This window comes from Protomyctophum parallelum, assembly GCF_964188405.1.
Source record: "Protomyctophum parallelum genome assembly, chromosome: 6".
NCBI classification, from domain to species: domain Eukaryota; kingdom Metazoa; phylum Chordata; class Actinopteri; order Myctophiformes; family Myctophidae; genus Protomyctophum; species Protomyctophum parallelum.
In genome coordinates this window covers 4,108,105-4,134,631 of record NC_139701.1, presented here as the reverse complement: position 1 = coordinate 4,134,631, position 26,527 = coordinate 4,108,105, and the positions used below count along the sequence as shown (strand labels likewise).

General features: G+C 41.5%; 1 protein-coding gene across 1 annotated transcript; it reads left to right on the top strand.

Annotated features, from left to right (window-relative positions):
* Positions 1–1,821: 1,821 nt before the first annotated feature.
* mcoln2 (mucolipin TRP cation channel 2) lies at positions 1,822–24,729 on the top strand (the record flags this gene model as incomplete). Its single annotated transcript, XM_083768243.1, is given in 15 exon segments — positions 1,822–1,834; positions 1,837–1,864; positions 2,647–2,806; positions 3,908–4,081; positions 5,701–5,857; positions 8,537–8,615; positions 8,731–8,827; positions 9,273–9,372; positions 9,755–9,867; positions 12,021–12,170; positions 13,837–13,938; positions 15,248–15,370; positions 18,406–18,612; positions 19,543–19,676; positions 24,087–24,729. Coding segments are annotated over 15 exon segments (1,674 nt in total). The 3' UTR covers positions 24,124–24,729.
* Positions 24,730–26,527: the final 1,798 nt, after the last annotated feature.

Below are 26,527 nucleotides of genomic sequence, written 5' to 3'. Positions count from 1 at the left end.
CACAGGATCTATTGAATGTGACAAACTGACATATTGAGCCTATACACACAGTATAAGCCTTCCCCCAGTAGGCTACCTTCACATTCAGTAGATCCTGTGATCTTCTGTGGCCAGATGTAATTTCCTGGGGTGTATTAGGACTATAGTCAATATACAAAAATAAATCACCATAACATTTGGTAAAAAATTACATATTTAGCCCCATGCTCGAATGCCCCCGCCCCCCCTGTCAAAAAAGAGCTAAAATCCCTAAAACGAAAGAAAGCAGCAAATGAAAGAAAATGAACACTCATCTTTTACTTTCTCTAATGACATCCTAAAACATGAACCTTGGTTGAAAAAACTAAAGTTGTCCTTTAAAATCAACAATAAAACACGGAAAATATTCATTACTAAGTCCTACATTAATATTACTATATGCTTGACAGAGGTTTAATATACTTGTAGTCCACTCCTTTTCACTCTAATCTCAGACAAATCTTATTTAGATAAATGTAATGGAGTATAAAATGGATGTACAATGGACTGTTGATGCGGCGTCTCCAATAGGCTACATTTTAAGGTGGGGTTACACATTTCAGAGAGATTGTTTATCCTGTATCCTGTTAATCCTGTTATCTCAACTCAACTGAAAATATATGTTTTGTTTACTAAAGAGCTGGAGAGATGGGGAGCCCCCTGGCTGTTACAGAACACTCCTTGGCCTAAATTCGGCCAGATCTTGTGATATTTTGTGGCCAGATGTAATTTCTTGGTGGACTCTAGGAACTATAGTAAATAATAAAAAAAATAAATCGCCATAAAAAATTGTAAAGAAATACATATTTAGCCCCATGCTCGAATGCCCCCGCCCCCCTGTCAAAAACGGCGAAATCCCTAAAACGAAAGAAAGCAGCAAATTAAAGAAAATTAACAATCACCTTTTAGTTTCTCTAATAACAACCTAAAACATGAACCTTGGTTGAAAAAAACTAAAGTTGTCCTTTAATGACCAAGTGAATAGAAAAAACACAAATAAAAAAGTATATCAGCCTGTGGCTCCCCGCTATAGGCTGTGATTGGACCCTTAGAAATGAGAATGAAACATATTGAAGAAAGAAAGAAACATATTTTATTATTAATAATAATAATAACAATAAGAAAGAAACATTGTATTATTATTAATAATAATAATACTTGTTATATTAATTTATTATTGATTATTTAAATTGTAAATCAATTTCATCTGAAGTGAGTGGTACTGTACTGTACTGTACTGTACTGTACTGTACTGTACTGTACTGTACTGTACTGTACTGTACTGTACTGTACTGTACTGTACTGTACAAGCCAACCTCCCTGGTCTGTGTGTGTCTGTGTGTTAGGCTGTGCAACAGTGACCACTTGGTGGTGAACAAACGCTATATGTTCGTGCTCGGACACAGGGACACCGTCAGGGACACAGCCCAAAAATATATCCTGGATGGACGAAAGTAAAAGTAGAAGTTGTGTGTGCGTGGGGGGGGGGGGGGGGGGGGGGGGGGGGGGGATCAGTTTGACTCCTGCTCAGAGAACCAGGGGGAACCAACCATAGGGTATTAAAAGGATCGAACCAACCCACTATCTTGGGAGATTCATATTTGCACCGCCTGAAAGTAATTTCCTGATTGGCCCATCATTGGAACGTTGCGTGATGCGTGTTCACACTCCTGCACAGCAGTCCATGGACCTGACGCACCAGCTGCTGCTGCTAAACTGTACTGTACTGTAACTGATTATTAGCTTATGAAAATTATACTCTAGTCTGTCTGTCATATATAATACTAGCTCTAATATAATACAATGGAATTGCTGGTTCGTACCTAGACAGGAGCGACTCAATTGGGTAAGTGCATTTTATTCTTCCTCTTATATATTGACTGCATGCGCTAAATTGACCTAATATTAACATATCTTTTTGATATACCGGTAGTTCTTTCCCCCCCCCCCCCCCCCCACCCCCCCATATTTAAAAACAGCGTAAACTTTTGACGTTTTATTTAAATGTCGTGCTATGCCTGACAGAGTAGGCATCAGTCTAAAGTGAAGTATAGGCAAAAGACTTACTTACTTAAAACATCCTTTCTTTCGTTGAAGTTAAAAGTTGTATAACAAAGATATATATTATATAAAACGTGTTTATTGAGACATATATAGACTGAGCTGTACAGTGAGAGTTCTGGTACGACTTGAGCAAATATTTTGAGTCAACGCACTAACCTTGGACCTGCGGTTACATGAATGCAGTCAGTGTGTACATACTCAGTCAGCACATGGACTTCTTCTTGTCAAAGGCTAATTTATTGTAGGCCCACTGCACAGGAAACACATCTGGTGTTGAAATACATTCTAATAAACGGATCATTATGGATGGTTTCACTTCTCTCACGTCGGTGCTGAATGTGCTGTAATTCATAGAAGAACAGCATGTCAAAAAAACACTACAAGGCTGCAGTGTTTATATTGAACTGAACTCAAGAAAACATACAGCACCAGTTTGGAACAACTTGGATTGGGAACAAGTTGTTCTTCCGTATTTTTTCTTTATCTAGGCTCCTGCATTAAAGTGTGTGTGCGCGCGCGTGTGTGTGTTTTATTGGGTGTTTATTGTTTAACCTTTGTGTTTAGCTCTACAATGACTCAAGACATAGGCCTAATGAAAGAAGCCACCCTGAGAGACGACCTGAGGTACTACTTCATGAGTCCCTGTGAAAAGTACAGGGCCAGAGGACAGAAACCCTGGAAACTGGGAGTGCAAATTCTGAAAATTGTTATGATCACCACACAAGTAAGCAAGACCATTTTGTAGCCTCAAACAATACGCATTGTTGAAGACTTTACATGAATAATAATCTGTGTCAGCAGCCTATATAGCCCTGGAACATGACTGCCATGATGATTATCATGACAGTCATGCAGTAACTTTGCCCTGTTTTTTGCGCTCGCTGCATTTACAAGATTTCCGTATATATAAACATTCAGATTTCAAATATAAAGTACTCACAAAGTGTCCCACGGGTGTTGGTTAGTAGCAGCGCCAGCGATTAGAATTGCTGCGTCCCGCGTTGTTTAATAAAAAGCATTTTTGTCCGATCGAGCTCCCCGGCTACTTTTTTCAAACGGGGTTCGTTTGGGAAATCCACAGTTGCACACCGGGAGCGCACTCGCCTATTAGTCTGTATTGGCAGGGCGGTCAGCGTACCTATATCGAACACACCGAGTGCCACCCTCCTCCCGACCGATAGGGGCGCGTAGTTGAAAGCCAATGGCAAAATAACACCTCGGATAAAAATGCTTTTTATTAAACAACGCGGGATGCAGAAATTCTAATCGCTGGCGCTGCTACTAACCAACACCCGTGGGTACTTTATATTTGAAATGCGAATGTTTATATATTTTAATTATTTGTAAATGTAGCGTTCGCAAAAACCAGGGTGAAGTTGCGTCATGACTCTCGTATGAATACGAGAGTCATGAATCATGGCTACAGCCTATATAACAAATTATTTCACTCCAATGGCAGCTTTAAAAATAGGATAAGGACAACATTAACTTCAACGTTCCACATCTAAAGGATTAATTGATACAGTCTGATACAGTATTATTTAAATAATGAATGATTAAGAATACAACAATGCTCACTCAAAAACACGCTCGCCCCGGGTCTAATTCGGCGAACCTCGGAACGGTCGCCACAAGGTAGGCTATTCCTAAACGTAACCTCAGTCAAACTTAACTGCTGTGGGCAAGTGGTCCGCAGAAAAAAGTGAGCCAGTGTGTTTTCTTTTGGGCGAGTGTTTCGGTCATCATTAGCTGATCTAAATATTTGATCTCTGTTGTGTGTGTGTGTGTGTGTGTGTGTGTGTGTGTGTGTTTTACTTTTTTACAGCTCATCCTGTTTGGCCTCAACAACCAGCTGGTTGTGTCATACAAGGAAGAGAACACCATGGCCCTCAAGAACCTCTTTCTGAAGAACTACAGTGGAGTTGATGAGGATGACTACTGCGTGTCTGTCTACAGCCAACAACACGTCTACGACAGTCTCTATTATGTCATGGACCAGGCAAGTCCATCACGAGACGTACCCCCACCATTCACACACACACACACACACACACACACACACACACACACACACACACACACACACACACACACTCCCACACTCTTTCTTCCTCTTTTATGGGAAACTAAACATCTACCCCCGTTCCGAATGCGGGAATCACCTTTTGTTTTGTTTCCGGCTTTCCGCTATTAAGTTTCTGTCTTGTTTGCTTTCTGTTATCATTATGTTTCATAATAACCCCAGTCTAATCAGTTCATCCTCCTCTTTCCCAGGATTTTGAGCTTTGTATTTGTTGCACTTATTGCATAACTGCCTATTGAAGTTCGGTACACAGCAAATTCCAGCATGTTATGTACTTTAAAGATTCTGTACAATCCATTAGTTGTATATTATCCATTGTCTACATCACACGATGGATAATTGCAACAATATACAAACTACAATAAGATGGCAGCACATCTAGTGTCCAACAATCCAGTGTGCCGTCTGCTTCAAATATCTTTATTGAGACCAGACGCCCTCGCCCCCACTGTTAATTTCAATGGAAGTTGCCTCAGTAGCGTTTGAAGGACCCGGAAGAACGCTCTACTTCTGCATTTCTTTCCAATTTGCCAACCAACATTTGGTTGGCAAAATGTGGAAGTGCTAACGAGTGCTCCATATTAAACCCATTCTGACCTGAGATCAGATTCATACGAGGTTTCCGCCGGACACACACTGGTCTGATGAACCCATTCTGACCTGAGATCAGATTCTAAAAATGTCAGCCGCTCTTCGATTTTTCAAAAATAGCAGACCTACAAGCTCGTATCGCGCCACTCGGTGGCGCGATATGAGCTTGTAGATCTGCTATTTTTAAATAGCTAAAGCATAACATGATGCTGACACCAAAATGGGTGCCCGGTCAGAATGGGTTAACTCTCCTCTGCGTCTTTCCGGAACTGGTCATGTCTCTTGGTTTAATGTCTTTGAAGACATATTTACTTGAAAGTTCATATTCATGTGTAAAAAAGTGCTAACAAAAGGGCTAACGAGTGCTCCATATTAAACCCCAGCTCCGCGGGGTTTACTCGCTACATTCATGGGCAAAAAAACCCACCCGTCTGCAGTTCCACCTTTGACCAGTAGGGCTCGTCGGCTTCAACGTTGGCCAGCCGCTCTGGGGGCTTGGTCCTACCGCACACCAGGGTCTACATTTCTCAATGGAAGAGTAGGGAGACCACCTTCAACCACTAAAGTTATATAGTTATGTTTACCATTCAGATAATGGTTAGGTTCAAATAAAATGTATTAATTAAAATAATTCCTGGATTTTAGCGTTAACTGTAGAGCAATACAGTAAGGAAAGCTATGCACAAAATATTAATACTTACCTACACACAAGATTGTGTCAAAATGTTAATCTATAACGTTAATCTATAATAAAAGCCTTGACTGGGAGCTTTTGCAATGTCTATTATTTAAATCCACTGTTGGTCGTGCACCTACTGTCCAGCGGATGTGCCAGTTTTCTTTTTTCTTGTGTGTGTGTTTGACATGATAATAGATTCTTTCCGTCTTTATGAGAAGTCATCCGTGAATGTTGTGTTTTTACCTGTGTCTTCCATTGCTTACAGTACAGCCAGCTGGGTCGTCTGACTGTTGGCCCGATCAGCTATGCTGAGGATGAGGAGGGGAGATTTCTTCCTCTTGTCATCTGTAAGCAATTCTACAAGAGAGGCAGCCTCGAACCATCTGATGAGACCTATGACATTGATGCCCAGCTGGAGAAGGGTGAGGGTGTTTACGGTACTTTTAATTCTGTAGTGTACACTATTCATAGTTGCCTTAAGATTGCTGGACAATACTTTCATACAATACGCATTATATGAAAGTGTTTATTAAATTCATTACTTAGATTTATTTAAAGAAAATCTTTCTTTGTGCTAGTATTGATATACAGCGTCTAAAAAACATACTGTACTATATGGAGTTAGAATATGCTGTATAAACATACATGCTGCATATTCAAGACTTACTTAAGCAGACTGAGGTCACATTCTCACCTAATACTTCGGTAGACTCAGATCCGTATGGGCGGGGAATTGGGATTATTGCATTTTTAATTGGCTGGGGTTTGCCTTCACACTGTCATTCGCAGCAATTGGAAACGCAGCAGAGGGGACCTTTATCAATGTGTTCCATTCATAAACTATAGCCTACACAGTGAAATCTATGGTGATAAAATTACACTCATAACGTGCATGTGTCGTGCCGTCTGGGACCCCCCCCCCCCCCCCCCCCCTCTCTCTCTCTCTCTCTCTACGCACGCAGCCGCCACACACTGTTCTTTTGGGCATGGAGGCACAGCGCTGCATGAGCGCACTGATATAACTCCCCAGTCCCACACAGTGACAGCACTCCATGTTTACGGCACGCACAGACAGACAGACAGAATATTATGTAGGCTATAATACACTGCAGTGTTTTTATGTGTTTTCTTAAGCAATTGATTAATGTACACGTCCTCATTTCGATCAGGGCTTCAGTCTCCTTATTCGACCACGTCTATCCACAGTAACGGGACATCTTTGCGCTGCGTAAAATATGCCTTAACCGTCTCCAACTGTGTTCAGCTCCTCACCCGCCACATTATGTGCTTCATTTCCTTTATTTACTGCGGATTGCATTCACACCTGCACCGAATCGTAGTCAAGTGCGATTCGAAGCGAAGCGAAACCCACGTTTTTGGGCGAAGTAAAATGCGGTTATTTGCTGCGCATTAGGATTCGAATGAGCCTTCACACCTGCCAAACGAAGCGCACTTTCTGACAATGCGCAGCAGGATTCGTTTTAATCGCAGCAAAGCTCTCTGGTATGAATGCGACCTGACTGAACTGATGCAGAAGCTAAATCCATAACATGCCACCAGTACAACCAATCCACAGCATAACACAACAACGGCTAAGCAGACTGATAATTGGACCACTTGAACCCTAGCATCTCTATTCTGGAGCTAAAAATCGGGGGGAAATTGCAGATCTACAAGCTCACAACTCCTCAACGCGTAGTGGGCTAACTGAGCTTGTAGATCACTGACATTTGGTGTAGTTGGAAATACTAGAGGATCTAGTATAGAGTCCGGGGGTATAGGGTTTAAGTAGCCTCGATACCCAGGCTTTCATTTCGTCTGCGCGAAAGATGAAAGCCTGGAAAAAGCCGTGGGCTGAACCAGTCTAAAAGTGGGAGTCAACCCTTCCGGGTGGGCGTCGCTCTAAATGATGTGACGTAGCGCTGCACTAGGGGGGAGAGGAGGGGCCGGGGGTGACGGACAGATCGATGAGATCCAATCAGGGTGCGCGTTTTTCTGAGGCGCGACCCTCCCATCTAGGCCAGAAATGTCTCTGCTTAGAGACTAGCTTGACCTAGGGTTTAAGTGGTAAATTAAAAATATTGTATTGAGAGGTGAGAACACTGTCTCCTATGCACAACTACGTATGTGTGACTCTGCAGCTGTTCATCATTAGGCAGATTGTTTTTAAAACAAGATGTTTTTTTAACAGATGTTTAGATTGTATTATCGTGAGAACGATATGGCTTCCATTCTCACATTGCAACTTTTCAGGAATGGAAAGCCTGCAGTTTCTATTAGATTGGATTCCCCATTTTCCCAGGGTTTCTGAACTGCCGACAGCCCTACCATGAGACACTTTTAGTAGTGAGGGCCAGTTATATGAAGATAAGTTGAAATCTGTGGTGAAGTGGTCCTTTAACTAAATAATTGGGTTTAAGTGGAGAAACTGCTTTAATGTACAACTATAAAATCACAAGGTCTCAAACAGTTGAGCCCTAAAAATGACAGATTCTAGCAATTAAAGAAAAAAGAAAATATCTATTCTAGACCAACAGTGGGTCGGGAATCAGGACCCATTTGTGGGTGACAGACCAATTCTTATGGGTTACGAGACGACTCGTGTGTGTGTGTGTGTGTGTGTGTGTGTGTGTGTGTGTGTGTGTGTGTGTGTGTGTGTGTGTGTGTGTGTGTGTGTGTGTGTGTGTGTGTGTGTGTGTGTGTGTGTGTGTGTGTGTGTGTGTGTGTGTGTGTGTGTGTGTGTGTGTGTGTGTGTGTGTGCTGCAGTGGTCAATGGGTGAGTGCCTAGTGTGAATGGCCCGCCATCTGCAGGGGTCAATAGGTCATAAGGGGTCAATAGGTCCTACTCTAAACAGACAGTGTGGACCGCTCAAAATAATTAATAATAAAAATATTTTTTAAATGGATAAAATGTAAAAGAATTGTATACTTTTTAAAACAAAAATACATCTAAGAAATTCCATAAATAAAAATAATTATAAAAAGTAGTGGAAAAAGCTGTTTTAACTAGTTTGGGTGTATGTAATGTCTCTTTTGGGTCTCAACCTGAAGTTTGGGAACCACTGATCTAGATCTAGACCATTTGATTTCTTTCCTCACAGCTTGTATGTCATTCAATCCAAAGACTGTAAACCAATGGAGAAACCAGAATTCATCGTTTTTTGATCTGGACTTTTATAGGTACACTATAATTCCATCAGTACACAGTAAAATCCTCTTTTGTTTACTCCATCTTATTAATAACACCAGCTACTGTATGTCATTATTCACTGACATGTCCTTCCTCATCATTCAGGCTTGTGGATGTCGAAATAACATTTCAACTGAAAGGAATTAACTTACAGACGGTTCGTTCGCGGGAGTTACCCGACTGCTACTCCTTCTACGTCACGGTACGATTCAAACATTCACTTTCACACATTGAGTTTGTCTACAAAATAGGAACACCTGCTTATTTCATGAAATAGACTAACCAAAAGACATCCTGGTTAACCCATTCTGACCTGAGATCAGATTCATACGAGGTTTCCGCCGGACACACACTGGTCTGATGAACCCATTCTGACCTGAGATCAGATTCTGTACATTATATTAATACATTTTCATAATAGTTTTGCTGAATCAAATGTATTGTCACAACACAGGTTTACAGGTTTAAAACAGTGGGTGAAATTAGTTTTTGTGCCAAGCTCCATCGTTTTTGTTATTTCCACAAGAGAAAGGGAAGAAGCAGTGGTAGTGGTAATGGGAAATCAATAAAAACATATTTACACATAGTAGAAGTCACATTATTTCCTTTGTTCAGTCAACTTAAACACGTGTCCCTTCTATCTATAGATAACATTTGACAATCGGTGTCACAGTGGAATGGTGAAAATCTCCCTTGATACAGACTCCATAAGCAGTGCATGCAGAGACTGGAAGATATCAGGGACAGGTAAAGTGTGTGTGTGTGTGTGTGTGTGTGTGTGTGTGTGTGTGTGCGTGCGTGCGTGCGTGCGTGCGTGCGTGCGCGCGCGCGTGTGTGTGTGTGTGTGTGTGTGTGTGTGTGTGATAATTGTCTTTGTGAATATTGATATAGTACTTGTGTTGTCTTCTGCCCAATGCAGATGAGAAATAATTATTGACTCATAACTGTGTGGTTCTTTCAGTCTAAACAAACAATGACAGTGAGCTGAAACAGAGCTGAGTCTGTTGAGACACTGCACACTGTTATTGAGGCGTTGTCTCACCAGCATATGGTTATCAGTAATGGGAGAGAGTTACGTTATGTAAGAGATTGAAAAAAAAAGAAACCTCTCGCCCCAACTCTGTTGCAGCCCAGAAGAACACACACTACCTCCTGGTGTTCGATGGCTTCATTATTCTGGTGTGCATCACGTCAGCCATCCTCTGCACCCGCTCCATTGTCCTGGCTGTCAGATTACTCCAGGTGGGTGGTCTTTACCTGTCTGTTTGTAATAACCATCATTCATACAAACATGCCATATTATTTGTTTACACAATGTAATGTTGAAAGTAACATTACATTTTGTTTGACTCGGTTCCACAGATAAATGCGAGGCGTTGTGAGCTTGTAGTTTGGTTATTTTCACAAACTTTTCCTCCCCCCAAAAAAAAAGAATATAATATCTACACATGATCTCTGCTGGACTCCACAATTCTAACACAACCGCAACCTGGCTCTGAACACTCCTCTGGCCTATTGGTCTGGCCTCTTGAGCTATATTGTTTGCACCAGACAGTGGCCTTGTGGTTAGAGTGTCCGCCCTGAAACTGGGAGGTCGGGGTTCGATCCCCGGCCTGGGTCATGCCCAATGCCTCCCTGCCTTGGCACTCAGCATCAATGGGTTGGATTGGGAGGTCAAATCAACTAATCAAATTATTCCCGAGCGCCGCACAGCTGCGCTCACCGATCCAAGAGATGGGTCAAATGCGGAGAACAAATTTCACTGCGGTAACGTGTGTGACGCATTGTGCGACTTTGACTTTTGACTTTGATAGTCATACAAATGTCTGTTTTTATGATGATGACTAGGGTGACCTGTTGTACCCATGGTCAGTGTATTTAAGGCAGAACCCAGATTACAGTATCATATATGGTGAGGCCAGTCATTGACATCATGCATTCAGAATGCATGTCCCCCCCCCCCCCCCACATTTTCGTGTCAAGGACCGGTAAACATTTAAATGGATAAAGGGGTTAAAATGATTTTGATTCTGCTGGGGACCCTCTGTTACCTCCTCAAGGCCCCAGGGGGTCCCCAGGCCTCAGATAACCAATGTGCTATGCAATACATGTTTTACCCAAGTATCATAGTACCAGTCTTTGACATCCTACCATGACGTCAATAACGTCATATTGATGACATCAGGGATTCACCTAAAAGACACAAACCCTGTTCAGACTTGCTTGAAATGAGCAAATTTACTGGTATATTTGATTTTGGCGTCATGTGTGATAGTGCGGTGATTTTGTATTGTAGTATACCGTATTTGGCTTTAACAAAATGACAACATGCTTCCTAGTCAAATTTCTTGCTTTTGATATCGAGCACTAATACGGGTACAGTCATGACGGTGGGCCATGAAGGTGTTTACATAAGAAATGTTCGTTCTATGAACATGACTGTTGTTATCAACAAGATGCTTCATAAAAGCAATGCTGGTGCGAGTGAACTGCTTTTATATTTGATTATGTGGCTCTGGTCTGGTCTCTGAACGTTGCATACCACATGAATACAATATAGTATAGAGGGTATGTGCATGCATAAAGTTAATGGGAAATCGAGTGGGAAAGTCAGTGGAAAAGTGAGTTTAACCCATTCTGAACGGGCACCCATTTTGGTGTCAGCATCATGTTATGCTTTAGCTATTGAAAAATAGCAGATCTACAAGCTCATATCGCGCCACCGAGTGGCGCGATACGAGCTTGTAGGTCTGCTATTTTTGAAAAAAATCGAAGAAAGACTGACATTTTTAGAATCTGATCTCAGGTTAGAATGGGTTCATCAGACCAGTGTGTGTCCGGCGGAAACCTCGTATGAATCTGATCTCAGGTCAGAATGGGTTAACGTTGCTTAACATCGTCTAATGCAATCAGATTGGACCTTTCTGTTTGGATGTACAGTATGGGCTGTCAAGGCCAGAAAGTAGTGTTTTGCCACTCAGTAGCTCGTTGGCACGTTCCTGCATAACTTCCCGGTATGATGATGATGTCACGGGCATACCCTACTGTATACAATACTATATATACTGTCCTTCCCACAGTTAGCCTGGGTTTTGAATCTGCATGTCACCCCTGAGTTACAGTAACCAGAGGTAGCTCGAGTTCACATTACAGTATATCTTATATAGTTTATTAGCTGATATCTTATCGCTAGCTGATATGCCTCAAATGTATCAAGCGGTTACTACACATTCATGTACTTAGCAGTGTGCCAAGTAGATGATGGTTTATAACTCTTCTCTTCTATTGTAACTCTTCCAATTATTTATGATCTTATTCAATGAGCTTAATGATTTTTTTATTTTTTTACAGCGATTGAATTGTATCAATGTCATGAATGTATGAATTAATTGCAGAGATTCTCCAGATTCCTCAATGAGAACTACAATCGTAAGGTGTGTGAAGATGACCAGAGGGAGTTCTTAAATTGCTGGTACCTGCTGATCATTTTCAGTGACCTCTTGGCCATCGTGGGATCCATCTTGAAAATGGAAATACAAGCAAAGGTATCAATCACTCCATTGACTGTATTCACTCTTATGTCATACTTAGCCGACGGGGAAACCCCACCCTGCCCCGAAACTAACATTTACTGGAAAGTAAACCATTTTGTGGTCTCTTTCATTCTGCTTCATCCATAGCTTTTAACGCATTTTGACCTGAGATCAGATTCTAAAAATGTCTTCTAAATCCTGACCCTTCGATTTTTCAAAAATAGCAGACCTACAAGCTCGTAGCGCGGCACTCGGTGCAATTGCAATGTGAAAATGGAAGCCAAAAAGATCTTGTTTAAAAATAATCTGCCTAATGATGATGTCACTGGTGGACGGGTTTCTGAACTGCCCACAGCCCAACTATGAGACACAGACTGAGTAGAAAAGTATCGTGCCATTTTATCATGATTATTAGTGAGGACCTATTATATGAAGATAGGTTGAAAAGTGGTGAAGTGGTCCTTTAAACAGCTCGTCAGCAGCTAATGGACTTTGGAGCAAGAGGCCTGAATGGAGACATTGTGTAAAAAGGAAGATGTTTACTTTAACCTGAGTGTGACTTCTCTGACCATGCTTTATGACCCTTGTGTTAAGCATTTACCATACATTTGACAGAAAGGAAATTAACTCCTATACGCACTCTCCCCTGACAGAAGCGTTTGAATTCTATGAAGGAAGCCATTGTCAGTGTGTATGCTCAAGGTTGTGATTAGAGGTGCAACTGGCAATTATTCAAATAATTCTCACATCGTTCTTTTAGTTGTCATTTATTCCCCATTGAGCCAATGTTTTTGGCACTGAACTGTCATATCGGGTTCCATTTTTTATTTGTAGATTATATTAGTTCAGAGAGTTCAAGTTGATTGATCAGCCTAAATCTACTTAACCCATTCTGACCGGGCACCCATTTTGGTGTTGGCATCATGTTATGCTTTAGCTATTGAAAAATAGCAGATCTACAAGCTCATATCGCGCCACCGAGTGGCGCGATACGAGCTTGTAGGTCTGCTTTTTTTTTGAAAAATCGAAGAGACTTTTAGAATCTGATCTCCGGTCAGAATGGGTTAATAATGAAACTGTCGGCCCAGGCCGTAGCGTAACGGTCTGGGCACCGGACTGGTGATCCAGTCGCAGTGTGCCGCGGGTTCGACTCCCGGACCCGACACGGCCTTTACTGCATGTCATCCCCCCATCTCTCTCCCGTTTCCTGTCAGCCTACTGTCTGTCCCTTAAAAAATCAATAAAAGGCGTAAGCCGCAAAAAAATTATAATAATAATAATAATAATAATAATGAAACTGTCAGGATGTAATAGACATTTTTAGAATCTGATCTCAGGTCAGAATGGGTTAAATATTCGTACATAAAATGTTGAAAAAAAGGGTATTTTTGCTATAATCAGGGTAAGTAAGAACACACAGACTGGAGAACAAACTTGAGGTCTCTGTGAATTCTCTCCCACTTTGTGATTCTTTTTTTTTTTATGTCACAAAATTCCCAGCAGGGCTTGCACTTAATTTTAAAATAATTGTGTACTTGAATGAACTTGGTTGTGAAGGAACTTGTCGTTTATGTTTTCTTTTGATTGGGTAGTTTCATTGTCTGTTTTTAATCTGAGATACTGATGCTAAAAGTAAACATCCATGTGTTGGTCATAAAGACGCTGTCCTCTCTTACAGAGTCTCACCAGCTATGACGTGTGTAGCATCTTCCTTGGAACATCTACATTGATGGTGTGGGTCGGTGTCATCCGGTACCTCGGTTATTTCGAAAAGTACAATGTAAGTCCATCTACCTTTTATCTTGATATAATAATAATAATAATAATAATAATAATAATAATAATAATAAACTTTATTTATATAGCACCTTTCATACATAAATGTAGCTCAAAGTGCTTTACAGAGCAGAAAAAATAATAAAAACAAAAGCAAAACAAAACAGCATTAAAACAGGCATGCAGTTTAAAACAATAGGACAATAACGCAGTGTCAAATCAGGAGAAGGCAGTGGTACAAAGATAAGAACAGATAAAGCAGGGCAACGACATTAAAAAACAAGCAGTAATACAATACAGTGAGGACATGAATAACAAAAAAATAAAAAATATAAAATTACTTAAAAGCAATGTTGTAGAAGTGGGTCTTGAGCTGAGCTTTAAAAATGTCTACAGAGGCTGCCTGACGAATGTACAGTGGGAGCTTGTTCCCATATAAGGAAATGGGGAAAGTTAATTACAGTATAATCATAATACTTATGAATGATTTTAAAAAAAAAGCTCAGTTTCTTCACAAAAGTTCTCAGACTCATTTATTTGTATATCTTTCTGAAAACGACAAAAATGATGGACAATAGTACAAAAACACATTTCACCCACATCTTTACACTTAATTTGGTTTGATTCTGAAATTGTACCTTACAGATGTTAAACACAATTCTTCTGCATTGGAGGCTTGTATTTTTGTTATGCACTATTGGATTACCTAGATAGATAACCTATCGTAGCCACTGCAATGCTAGGCCATGGACCCCCGATTGATTATTTAAAAAAATAAATATCTGATCTACACTGTAAAATGCTCCAAAGCCAAAGCTATGAATTATTTCAAGGGCCCCTCTTTCACCGGAGTTGAACCAGTCCTGTCCTTTTTTCTCACCTAATTTTGAACCAAATTAATTGGTTCAGATACCTCAGATAAATTGGTTCGGATTTGGAACCCAAAATTACTTGCCCTGAAGGGGGAACCAAAGTGGGCATGTCACTATTCAGGTTGGAAGATACAGATGTGATATAAACCATCATAAAAAAATAAAGAACTAAAGTTATTTTGGTGGAAAAGGGGCCAAGTATCCCTGGGGGTCCTTGCATAGACCACATGTTGAGAACCACTGGTCTACACCCTCCCCAGGACAACCTTGGTGGTTACTAGTTAGCAACAGAGACCAAGTACTGTAGTGTAGTGCATATTTCAAGTGGAATTAGAACTGGCTTAACTTCAATGAAATGTCAGGGTCCTGTCATCCTCGTAATAATCCCTGTGCTGCTCTAGGTTCTGCTCCTGACCATGAAAGCTCCCTGTGCTGCTCTAGGTTCTGCTCCTGACCATGAAGGCAGCCTTTCCTAAGGTGTTGCGCTTCTGCTGTTGTGCTGGTATGATCTACTTGGGTTACACCTTCTGTGGCTGGATCGTCCTGGGACCGTACCATGAGAAGGTAACTTACTGATCGTCCTGGGACCGTACCATGAGAAGGTAACTTACTGCCACTGTTCATTCTAATCTGGATCGTCCTGGGACCGTACCATGAGAAGGTAACTTACTGCCACTGTTCATTCTAATCTCACACGTGACGCATTGTGAGCTTTGTAGAGCAACTGTTTTCTAATAGCTGTATATTGGGTTGAAGTGGTTCAACTGATTTATGACGCTATATTAACTAATTTAGCTTAACCCATTCTGACCTGAGATCAGATTCATACGAGGTTTCCACTGGACACACACTGGTCTGATTAACCCATTCTGACCTGAGATCAGATTAAAAAAATGTCAGTCGTTCTTCGATTTTTCAAAAATAGCAGACCTACAAGCTCGTATCGCGCCACTCGGTGGCGCGATATGAGCTTGTAGATCTGCTATTTTTCAATAGCTAAAGCATAACATGATGGGTGCCCGGTCAGAATGGGTTAACTAATTTAGCTGGGGACCCCTTAAAACCCCCTCAAGGACCCCTGGAGGTCCCCGGACCCCACTTTGAGAATCACTGGTTTAGCTGATGTCATGAGAGCGAAAGTATGTTTAAATTGCTCAGATCACTAGCATTTATAAGCAACCTAAAGAGAGTATCTACGAATGCTACATAGAGTCTGTAACTATGCGTCCTGAAAGTCGTGAATGGAAGCTGTGATCTGTTTGTCATTTCCATTCACAGAAATATAAAGATCTTTTTTTATTTTCAGCGCTTCCGAAGCACAGAAGGATTTGAAAAGTGTGTGAGCCAACACACTGTACACACAATGATTAAGAAAACCTTGAACCTTGAGTCAGATCATAGCTATAAAAGTATAGATGGGTTGTAAGAGTCCAACTTCCATGCTCACAATCAACAACTTACTGTAGTTGGAGGACCTGGATGACATGTATTGCTATGAAAACCATAACCAAAGCATCTTCATAACGATCAATTGCGCAACAAAGGCCCGCTGTAGATTAGGTAATGTCTAGCCTATACTGTACAAAAACGTACTGTGTATGTTTTTATGATAAAGTAAAATTCATTGTAGGCCAGAACAGGTAGTTCTGGCCTGCAATGAATTGTACTTTATCATAAAAACAACAATTCTGTTTCCCTGATTGAAGAAAGGTGATTGTGTGTTTGAATGGAAAGGTATAAGCTGAGAAACCAGTTGAACTAAATTAATGAAACTTGTCTAGTAATTGTCTTGACAATCTTTAGCCACCGTGGGGCAGTGTTTGTGCATGTTGACTGTCTCTTGAATCTAGAACAGGCTGACCACCCTCTCTGAATCCCTAAAAAGATAAATGTCAGGAGGAAAGTATGTTGGTGTTTTATCTGTCTTTGCTTGTTAAGATAAATTATTTACGGAAGTCCAGAATGCAAGTGGTAGTCCAAACAAGGCTGTACTGGTCACGGAAACAGATTTTAGCCAGATTGACTGCACTGTACTGTGAGATGTGACTGCTCAGTGGCCGACCAGAGTTTTAAAATAACATTTAAAAGGATTATCCAAACACATAAGTGACTAATTTTGTCTGATACCAGTTTATTCAAAAAAACATGTGTGCATAATGTATGGACATTCATATGAAAGTTATGACGAGTGTAAACACTGATTGTATCTTACACACATTTTGCATTTGTAAATAGTGCTCACTTTAGACACGTAAACATTAGACAGCTGCACATGAGGGTTAAGGGAAGCTTACTTTATCAGAAATTATTAAGTGAGCTTGCTTCTGAATTCTACAATTGGATAAATTGTCCTAAATATCATATCAAATATGTAAATTACCTCGAGAAAATGAATTTCATAATTTCATTATATCAACATCCAGTACAGTGTATACAGTACATAGCCTGGTTAATAAACCAGACTAATATCGCACGGATCCGCGGGATATTAGTCTGGGGAGGCTCAGCTTGGATTTCATTTCCAGGGAAACATTTTCTCTTTGACGCAATTGGTCAGAGCTACTGTCAGTCAAAGGTCTCAAGCATTGAACGTCACTGTACCAAAGCCCGCCCATATTGCATACCGTGTCCCTATTGGGCGCCCACATTCTCGTGTGTAGGAAATGGGCGTAAAATTGAGCCTCTCCAGACCGAAATCCGCCGGTAGGCAATTTTTTTTTGCCAACGGCTGATTCGGTCTGGTTTATTAACCAGGCTATACAGTACATGCAGTACAGCTGACATAATTTAAATTGCCCGGGCCCCGAGCCTGGCCACACGCTGCGTCAAGTAGTACAAACTATCCAGTTTCGTACTGGATAGCCTACTGGATCTTAACACTGCAGTATGTCCTGTGGTGGTCACGACACAATTATTTTGTGGTGAATGGGGGGAGTCCCTTGTAAAGTGAGCTCTTCGAAAGGGAATGTTTCCAGCTGTGTGTGTGTGTGTGTGTGTGTGTGTGTGTGTTTGTGTGTGTGTGTGTGTGTGTGTGTGTGTGTGTGTGTGTGTGTGTGTGTGTGTGTGTGTGTGTGTGTGTGTGTGTGTGTGTGTGTGTGTGTGTGTGTGTGTGTGTGTGTGTGTGTGTGTGTGTGTGTGTGTGTGTGTGTTTATTGACGGGGATAAACAGAGGATGTTCCTGGGCTTGCCATCCCACACGTCCTCCATACCGTCTGAGCGGGATGTTGTGTTTAGATCTTATCATCGTCACGATCTGGGTTTTGGTTCTCCCTCTCTCGTCCCCCTCCTTCTCCAGAATAATGTAGGCATTTAGCTCTTAGCCCAGACTGAGCGACTTATAATAAGCAAGGTTAACACAGGGTTATACAGCAAATGCATAGAAATGGTAATCTAGGATCATAGGTACCTGCCATCTGTCTACATAACATGTTATTTAAATTACATATGTTTCTTTCTCGACCTCCCTCTCTCCTTCATTTCATTTTCTTTCTTTCTTACCATCTCCATCTGTCTTCCTTTGCCTCTCCCACCACCTCTCTCCTCTTTTCTCTTCCATCCATCCATCCATCCATCTTCATCCACCCACCCCTCGCTCCCAGTTCGAGGGCCTGAGCCGCGTGGCGGAGTGCCTGTTCTCCCTGGTGAATGGTGATGACATGTTTACCACCTTCGCCCAGCTGAAGGACAAGAACACGTTGGTGTGGGTCTTCAGTCGTGTCTACCTCTACTCCTTCATATCCCTCTTCATCTACATGGTGCTGTCGCTCTTCATTGCAATCATCACTGACGCTTACGAGACCATCAAGGTACTTGTATGTGAGTTTGAGTGTCCGTAGTCGGCAGAGGCAGTGTTAGTCATCAGGGACTTTAAGCAACGACGGCTACGGCAGTCGGAAATGGATCAGTGCTCGATACATAAACCTGCTTGCCGTCGCAGCCCTTTCTACTACGGCAGAACCAACACTTACACGTAGTGTCCACAACGCCATGTCATCACCATGTTTATTGAAATGATAGCTGTCATACATTTACACCGATTGCTCCATCACCTCTCTTATGCTGTGTAATGTGTTGGCATGCTCTGAATGAAGAAATAACACTAAGTTAAGTTAAGTGCAAGAACCTATTCATTCTCTAAAGTACTTTTAGGGGAATAATTTTGTTTTCTATTGGTGTAAGTTTATTTTTATTTTTTTTATATTAAGATTTGTATATTTTAAAGAGGGGCGGACAGTAAGTTGACAGGGGTCAGCAGTAGGTTGCGTGCTCTGCTGGCGCACAAGTAGGCCATTCATGGCCAACTTGTGTGCAAAGCGCAAGTTGGCAGCTCGACAGAGTGCATTTCTAGTTTTGGGCTGCAGTCAGTTCTGGGCCTTTGGAATTACCTTAACCACTTGAACCTACAGTAGCCTCCCTATTTTGGGACAAATATTCGGTAAAAAGTAGCAGACCTACAACCTCAATGCATTGTGAGCTCGTAGAAGGGTTATTTTCGGCAAGATTTGGTGTAGAGGGAAATACTTGCTGACCTAGTCTAGAGCCCTGGGTCAACTAAGTATATAGTGTTTAAGTGTTTAATTGACGCCAGTGAGTATCCTTTCTACTATGTTACGTGTAGACATTAAGACGAGTCTAGACTCATCTCCATTATCCATCTCGGAATTGAGGTTTTGCCCAGTTAATTTTATTTCATTATGCTTTTAAATGTTGTTTTTTTTCCCACCTTTTGCTGACAGAATTACCAGATGAATGGATTCCCAATGACAGACCTGCAGAAGTTCCTTTTAGAGCAGAAAGATTTTCCTGTTGCGGAGGAGGGCAGCCAGACAGACATCAATGTGGGAAACTCAACATTCTGTTGTTGCAGAAGGTATGGTGCTGTTATAGCAATCTCATGATAACGCTACATTTCTTAGTTTACATTAAAGAATAAAATCTGACACCTGGTGCCCCGAAAGCCCTGAGCTTGTTTACACAGCAGCTGTTGTGTGGACTTAATGTATTCTTTTAAATTCAGAGTAAACATGTTTACACCTGGAAGCTGTCCAGGGCAATCACAGTCCTCTGTTTGGAATTTGAACTGGTCTGCAGCAGGAGATGGGTATATAAAGCCTTGCTCAAGAGCACAGCATTATTTTTTTAGGGGGACGGCAGGACATTATACAGATATTTTATGTCCAGACTATCCCAGTTGGTCTGGGGATCCAAACCACAAACTTTCATGTCACAACCCTGCTTCTTTAGGTTACTGTATTTGTACAACAGTAATGTAAAGTTGCACTGTAGCAATGTTAGTGATAGAGATACATTTTCTATTAAGCTGTCTACTAAGAAAAGAGTTAAGGTGGTTGCACACTGGGCGAGTAACCGACGGAAAAACGCCACTAAGAAATCAGAAAAACGCAGCCAGTGTGCAGGAACCTTTACAGTATATATATTGATGGCAAAACACCCAACACGCACAACTGTGATGCTAGCAATCATTTCAATTACTCACCTTTCGCATAGTTGTGCAAGAGGCTGCCACACCGTCAGTAAATTACTTACTTTAGCCTTGTTATCATGGTGTGGAATGTTTGAACACATGACATTTTCCTTGATAAAATCCCATATACTGGCTACTGATTTAAAGTGAGTACAAGCTGGTGTATGTTTTGTTATTTTGTGGCTTTCGCCTTCATTTTATATTTTTTTATGGAGGGATAGACAGTAGGCTGACAGGGAATGGGGAGAGTGATGGGGGGAAGACATGCAGTAAAGGCCGTCGGGATCGGGAGTCGAACCCGCTGCACACTGCCAGACTGGATTACCAGCCAAGGTGCCTGGACCGCTGAGCCACGGCCCAGGCCAAGCTGTTGTATGTTAATTATTATTATTATTAATGTGTTTTCCTGTCCCTGTCCAACAACATCACCACATACAAGGGTAACACAGTGGTATGTACACATTACACATCAGTATTTTTCCACAGTGTCAAACTCATTTTGCTTAATTGACAACTGATCGTTTAATATGCCTCCCTCCTTCCTCCACACAGACGTACACATAAACGCGTGCGCTGCATTTCACTGCGCGTCCGTCCCCCTTTGCTCATTCTTTTTCTATGAGTCAATCTGTTTCATCAGTGGGCAGCAGATCACAGTACAGTGGAGTTTCCTCCGCGCCGTGGTTTGGCCAGGCCCTATGTGGTCTGAGAGCAATGAAATTAGCGGTGGCAGCTATGCAGGCACACCCAGTGATGGGCTGATTACAGAGAGACTGAGGCTGTGCGCTGGGAAGAGAGTAGCCTACCCTCTCTCCCTCCCTATCCCTGCTTGCCTCCCTCTCGTTTGGTCCCTCTGTCTGTGCAGGCTCCCACATAAACTGGCCATGACTGGGACTGAGGCTCAAATGAGCTAGAAAACATTTTGTGCTTTGTGGAGTCACGGGAATTGTTTGCAACATGGGTACCAGTGGTCTTTATTGATGACATGAAGTTCACTGTCACACTCACTCTTGTGTTTGTGATTTATGCTCAGACGTATATCAATCTACTCTTTGTGACTCCTTCTGTGAACCGGGGTACGATTATTGAATGATATAGGTGCAGTTTAACCACATTTATCACAGAAAAGAAATACATCTTTTACAGCTCTTCTTCTCTGCCTTGTTTATGCTCCAATTTTAATAATGAAAAGGTTTGTGCCCGTCTTTTGACAAAATATTTTCTTTTGTCTGTGCCCAAATTTAATGGACCATACCTGGAGCAAGTCGATGTCAATAGTTAAATAAAATGGTGCATTTATATAGCGCCTTTATCCAAGGCGCTTTACATAGATTGTGCATTACATTCCCCCATTCACATACCAATGGCGGCAGAAACAATGCAAGGCACCAACCAGCACATCAGGAGCAATTAGGGGTTCTTGCTCAAGGACACTTCGACAATGCCTCTGGGGGAGCCCGCGTTCAGGCCGGCGACCTTGCGGTTACCTTCCGGCCACTCTACCCCTAAGCCACCGCCGCCCCATAGTTGCGGTTAGGGGTTGCACTGGCGAGCTTGTAGATCAGCTATTTGTAGCCGAAGTATAAAATGATGCTGAAGTGGTTAAGTGGTTCAATGGAGTTGTAAGACCGTATTAGTTTTGAATTTGCGGCTGTACATCTGAGGTCTTTCTTGTGTGATCAGAGACCTTGATCAGATGATCGCTGTTCTGCTTCCAATCTGAAGCCAAATAGGTTCCTGCAGCTAGACTACTTTTCCTTCTTGGCTGTCAATGTGTTTCGGAAAATGTGTTCTCAGTTATAGGGCCATTATGTTATAACTGTGTAAAGCAAACATCTCAATTGGATTTTCCTCTGTCCTGGAGACTAACTTAAAATGACTTGTGGCTTTTTCAGGCCAAAGCGACTTCTTCGCATTAGACTTGCAGTCTTCAAGTTTCACAGATTTAGCAAATGCAGTAATTTGTCATTGTTTTTTGTCCCGGTCATGTTACATTTCCTGAAAGTATTTCACTTACTGAGCACCCTCAAATGTGATCAACATTACTGTTAAGTCAACATGTTAATGTGATTCACTGAAATTGAATCTACATGCAATTAGCTACTTCCTACTGTGGTCTCCTTCCATTGTAGTGCTTTCACTTATCGTTAAAAAAAACCTAATTGAAGGTTAGGTTTCACAGAAGACTCGCCATGCTGTTGGGTTTATTATACGTTGTCGATTGCACAATGTGTCACATTGCGACATGTTGTGAGCTATGACATGTAGATCGGCTATTTTCAAAGTATAAAACACGGTTAGAGGGGTAAAACTAATTTTCTGTTAAATAATAATTGTCTGTTGTGTATGACCAGTTGTTCCAGTTTGTGATATTTGTGACATGTTGTAAATGTAGTGGACTTGACAGAGGCAAAGAAAACGTATTGTTAAACAGTGCTTTTACACTGTACTTGAAGGCAACATGTAAATATAGTGTAGGCCCTGGTTGTTTAGGAAAATGTCTAATGTATATGTTGGAGCTTTTTGAGAGAGTTGGTTAGGTTTGGCTTCCAGAGAGTGATTTGAAGGAACCTCAGACATCCTACATCCTGTTTGAAAACGGATCCGCTCATCATGGCGTACATTCACATCCCTAAACGGCTACAGTGATTTGTGGAACGGAGAGTATAAAACTTGGTTTACCATAGTTGAGTTGTAGTTTAGAGAGTGAATCCACCCAAACAGCACAAAATGTGGTTATGGCAGATTCTAAAAGTTGATGGCAGTTGTGAGTATGAAGAAAGTTAAACTAAAAACTAAAATAATAATAATAATAAAAGAGAGGGGGGAGGGGGAAAGAATGCATGGTCGGACAGCTTACAATGACTAACAACCTCAGTCATATCTTAATGTAAACCAGGCACGTACACTTACAGTTCCACTCAAAAGCAAAAATGAGAACGTGTGCAAGAACGCTGTGACAAGGCTATCATTTTCAAAGTACTTGCTGCTGGGAATTATTCTATGGCATACACACACAGCTACCATGCAGAACTCCAGACCTTTTCCAGCTCCACATATATGTTTTTCTCAGCCCTTTTTTACACAATACTTGTGTCAAACCTGTGGGTTGCTCAAGTCTAAATAAGCATGTGACTTTAATGATGTTGGTTCGAGTGACGGATTGAATTGCTGTCAATTATGTGCCCTTTTAAACACAATTTGTAATACTGGTTCAGCATTGCCCAGGGAAATGGTAGAGACTGTGGTTGTTCTGGATAGATTCTAGGGGTGACTTAGGGGGGTTTTAACCACATGAACCCTAGCATCCCTATTCTGGGTGCAAACATCCTGCAAAGAAATAGCAGATCTGCAAGCTTACAATGCATCACATTGCGAGCTTGTAGATCTGCTATTTTTGGCAAAGACATTTGGTGTTTAGGGATAGGGACAGAGTTTAGGGACCCAGGTCAGTGCCATATTATTGCTCCGACAACCCATTGGTCTGACTGGCCCCATTACTAACCCTAACCCTATCTCTAAACCTAACATGTCGAATTATGGGCAGCCCCCCCCTCCCCGGTCAAAACTCAGTGTAGTGTTTTAACTGTGGAAATGTGAAGTAGAGTGTTACTGAGAAAGATAATGCTCAGGAAACCTTATGGAGAAATTAATTTATGTCAAAATGATTTGTAAAAATTCCTGAAATTGGTCATTCCCCTGAAACATTTGCTAGTATATTATATAAATGTTTTATATTTATTATAAAATCCAAGTGCTGTAACTACATTAAATGTTCTTGAATTACGTTGTCAGAGTACCGGAAAATGACGACATCATTCTCATCAGCTGACAGAAGCCTGAAGATGGGCCAGAGGAGATGGTCAGGAGCGTGGGATTGTGAGAACAGGGATTCACACATTTAGGACTCCAGAATTCCGAAGGGGATGAAGATCAAAGAACTCAACGGAAAAATATTGGATTTGAGATGTTAATGGTCCCTGGGAAGAGTTAGTTGCTCTGTGTGGGAATGCATAGTTCAACACGAAATGCCTATGAGAGATGTTTGCTTCTCCATCTTAACAAAGCTGCTGCTTAAAAGCTGGGACTCGGAACGCGACTAAAAGGTTCCAAATGATGCCGGGTTTTAAATGATGGAATGGATTTCAGGGATCGTGTTAAGTTTTCTGAGCCTATTTCTAGGCATGCACATGGAGAGAAGAGTTGAGGCTAATTTGTACTGCATCGCTTGTTGAAAATAACAGATTGTCGAGCTTGAAAATCAGTCATTGACTCATTTTAGACGAGCGATACCATCGCCAAGGAGTATAAATTAGGCAGCCATAAAGTGAGATTCTGATGTACTTCATGCGAATTCAATGTTTCTCAATTGAGTGTTAAACACGAAGCAAATGTCATGCACTACTATGCAAGATCTTAAAAAACGAAATAGAATTTATTTTATAATGCTTTGCAGATTTTCTTTTTAATTAGATTTTGCATACATTAAAGATAATCTTTCATTTGGCCTTTTACCATCTTGCAGCTACTGCTAACTTCTAAATAATATTGACATTTGAGTCAGATGTCTGATAGCAGGCTATCATAACTAAGATCACAGCATTTACATAGTCAATATTGTTTCAGTAGGCCTACAGTCTTTAATAAGCTGTTGTTTCCACAAGGTAAAACATACATATCTGTCTCATGGCAGGATCTGACAACCAGTTGGGACATAGAGGAGATTCACCGGTGAACTTCATCTGCTACTAATTTATGAAGTGAAAGTGACATTTGGGTAGACATTGCGGTCGCAGGTGTTTGTTTTTTAAATCACACCTGTATGAACTGAGTGGTGCAACTCCCCTCTCCCCCTGCCCCCCCCCCCCCCTCTCTCTCTCTCTCTCTCTCTCTCTCTCATTAGCAGGCAACAGTGCAGCACTATCTCTCTCTCTCTCTGTTTCTGGCACAACAGCGCCACTTTTGCCCCTACTGCTACTCATAGTCACACACATAGGGGAGTAGGACACGGACATTGCTGTTCCTTGGAGTGGTTGCACCACTCAAAAACAAAAAAACATCACATTCCGTGCTCAGCTGAGCACATTCCGTGCTCATACACAAAGCTGTGCATAGGAGGGGCTAGCACCCATCAAGGATGATTACGGTAACAGTCATATGTTTGTATTATTGCTGTTGTTGATGGTGAAAATATGCAATTGGTGAAATTATGCTGTGCCTTGTTTGCATCCCAAGAACAAGATGAGGTTTCTTTCCAAGATTGTTTAGCCTGCCTACCGGGTTCAAGAACATCTCAATGACTCATTTAGTGATGTCAGTTGTTTGATACATTTTGCCGGAGGTGGAGGTGGTGGTTTACATGTCTGAATGAGTTCATGTTGATCGCATCTTGAATTTTTACAGGAGTTTTCAACTGGTGGTCCGTGGACCACTGGTGGTCTCTGACCATGCATTTATTTAGTATGTAGACAAATTAAGATTTATACTTAATTTTATTTGTCGATCACTAGTTGAGAAACAATGTAGTAAATTACCCCTTGATGCATGCCATGGCACCGTTGGAGGTGCGACAAAGAAAGCAGGAAGACCATCCTTCTGTATTAAATAATGATGACGCGTCAATGTTGTCAGTAAATGGGAAGTCGGGACATCAAGAACTTGCACAGAAAAGGGAGTTAGAATCTCATTGGAAAACTACTTGATTTCCTCATGGTTGAGTCATAAGGAACAATGCAATCATATCAATGTCATGTCTGCTCATTCTTAAATTGCAATGAACAGCATCATCAGTTTAATATGGAAGGTTGATTTCCCCCACACCACGCCCATACCCCCCCCCCCCTCCCAACACACAGTTACACAATCAACCTGGGGACCAGGTTGGTTCTCAGTCTGGGTGGTGTCCCTGCATAATCAGTTAAAAACCCCTGAAGAAGTATTAAGCTGCTGACGGTCAAATCCATGTAATTGTTTTGTTAGTATTTGTAACCCGGGACCCATAAGCCAAATTCCAATACCCAGAATCTCGGCTACTCGCTCACTCTCACTCAGTCACTCCAGCAAGGTGGTGTTATGGTGGAATTGGTGACCTGCTGAAATATGTGACAACCGTGTAGACAATCACATAATGTAAATGTGTCCTAATGTCAATTGTTGCAGTTTGTTCATTAGCAGAGTTCAACCTAACTGTATTTAGGCCATGTATTTAAAGACTTCCATGTAATAGTTGTGTGAAC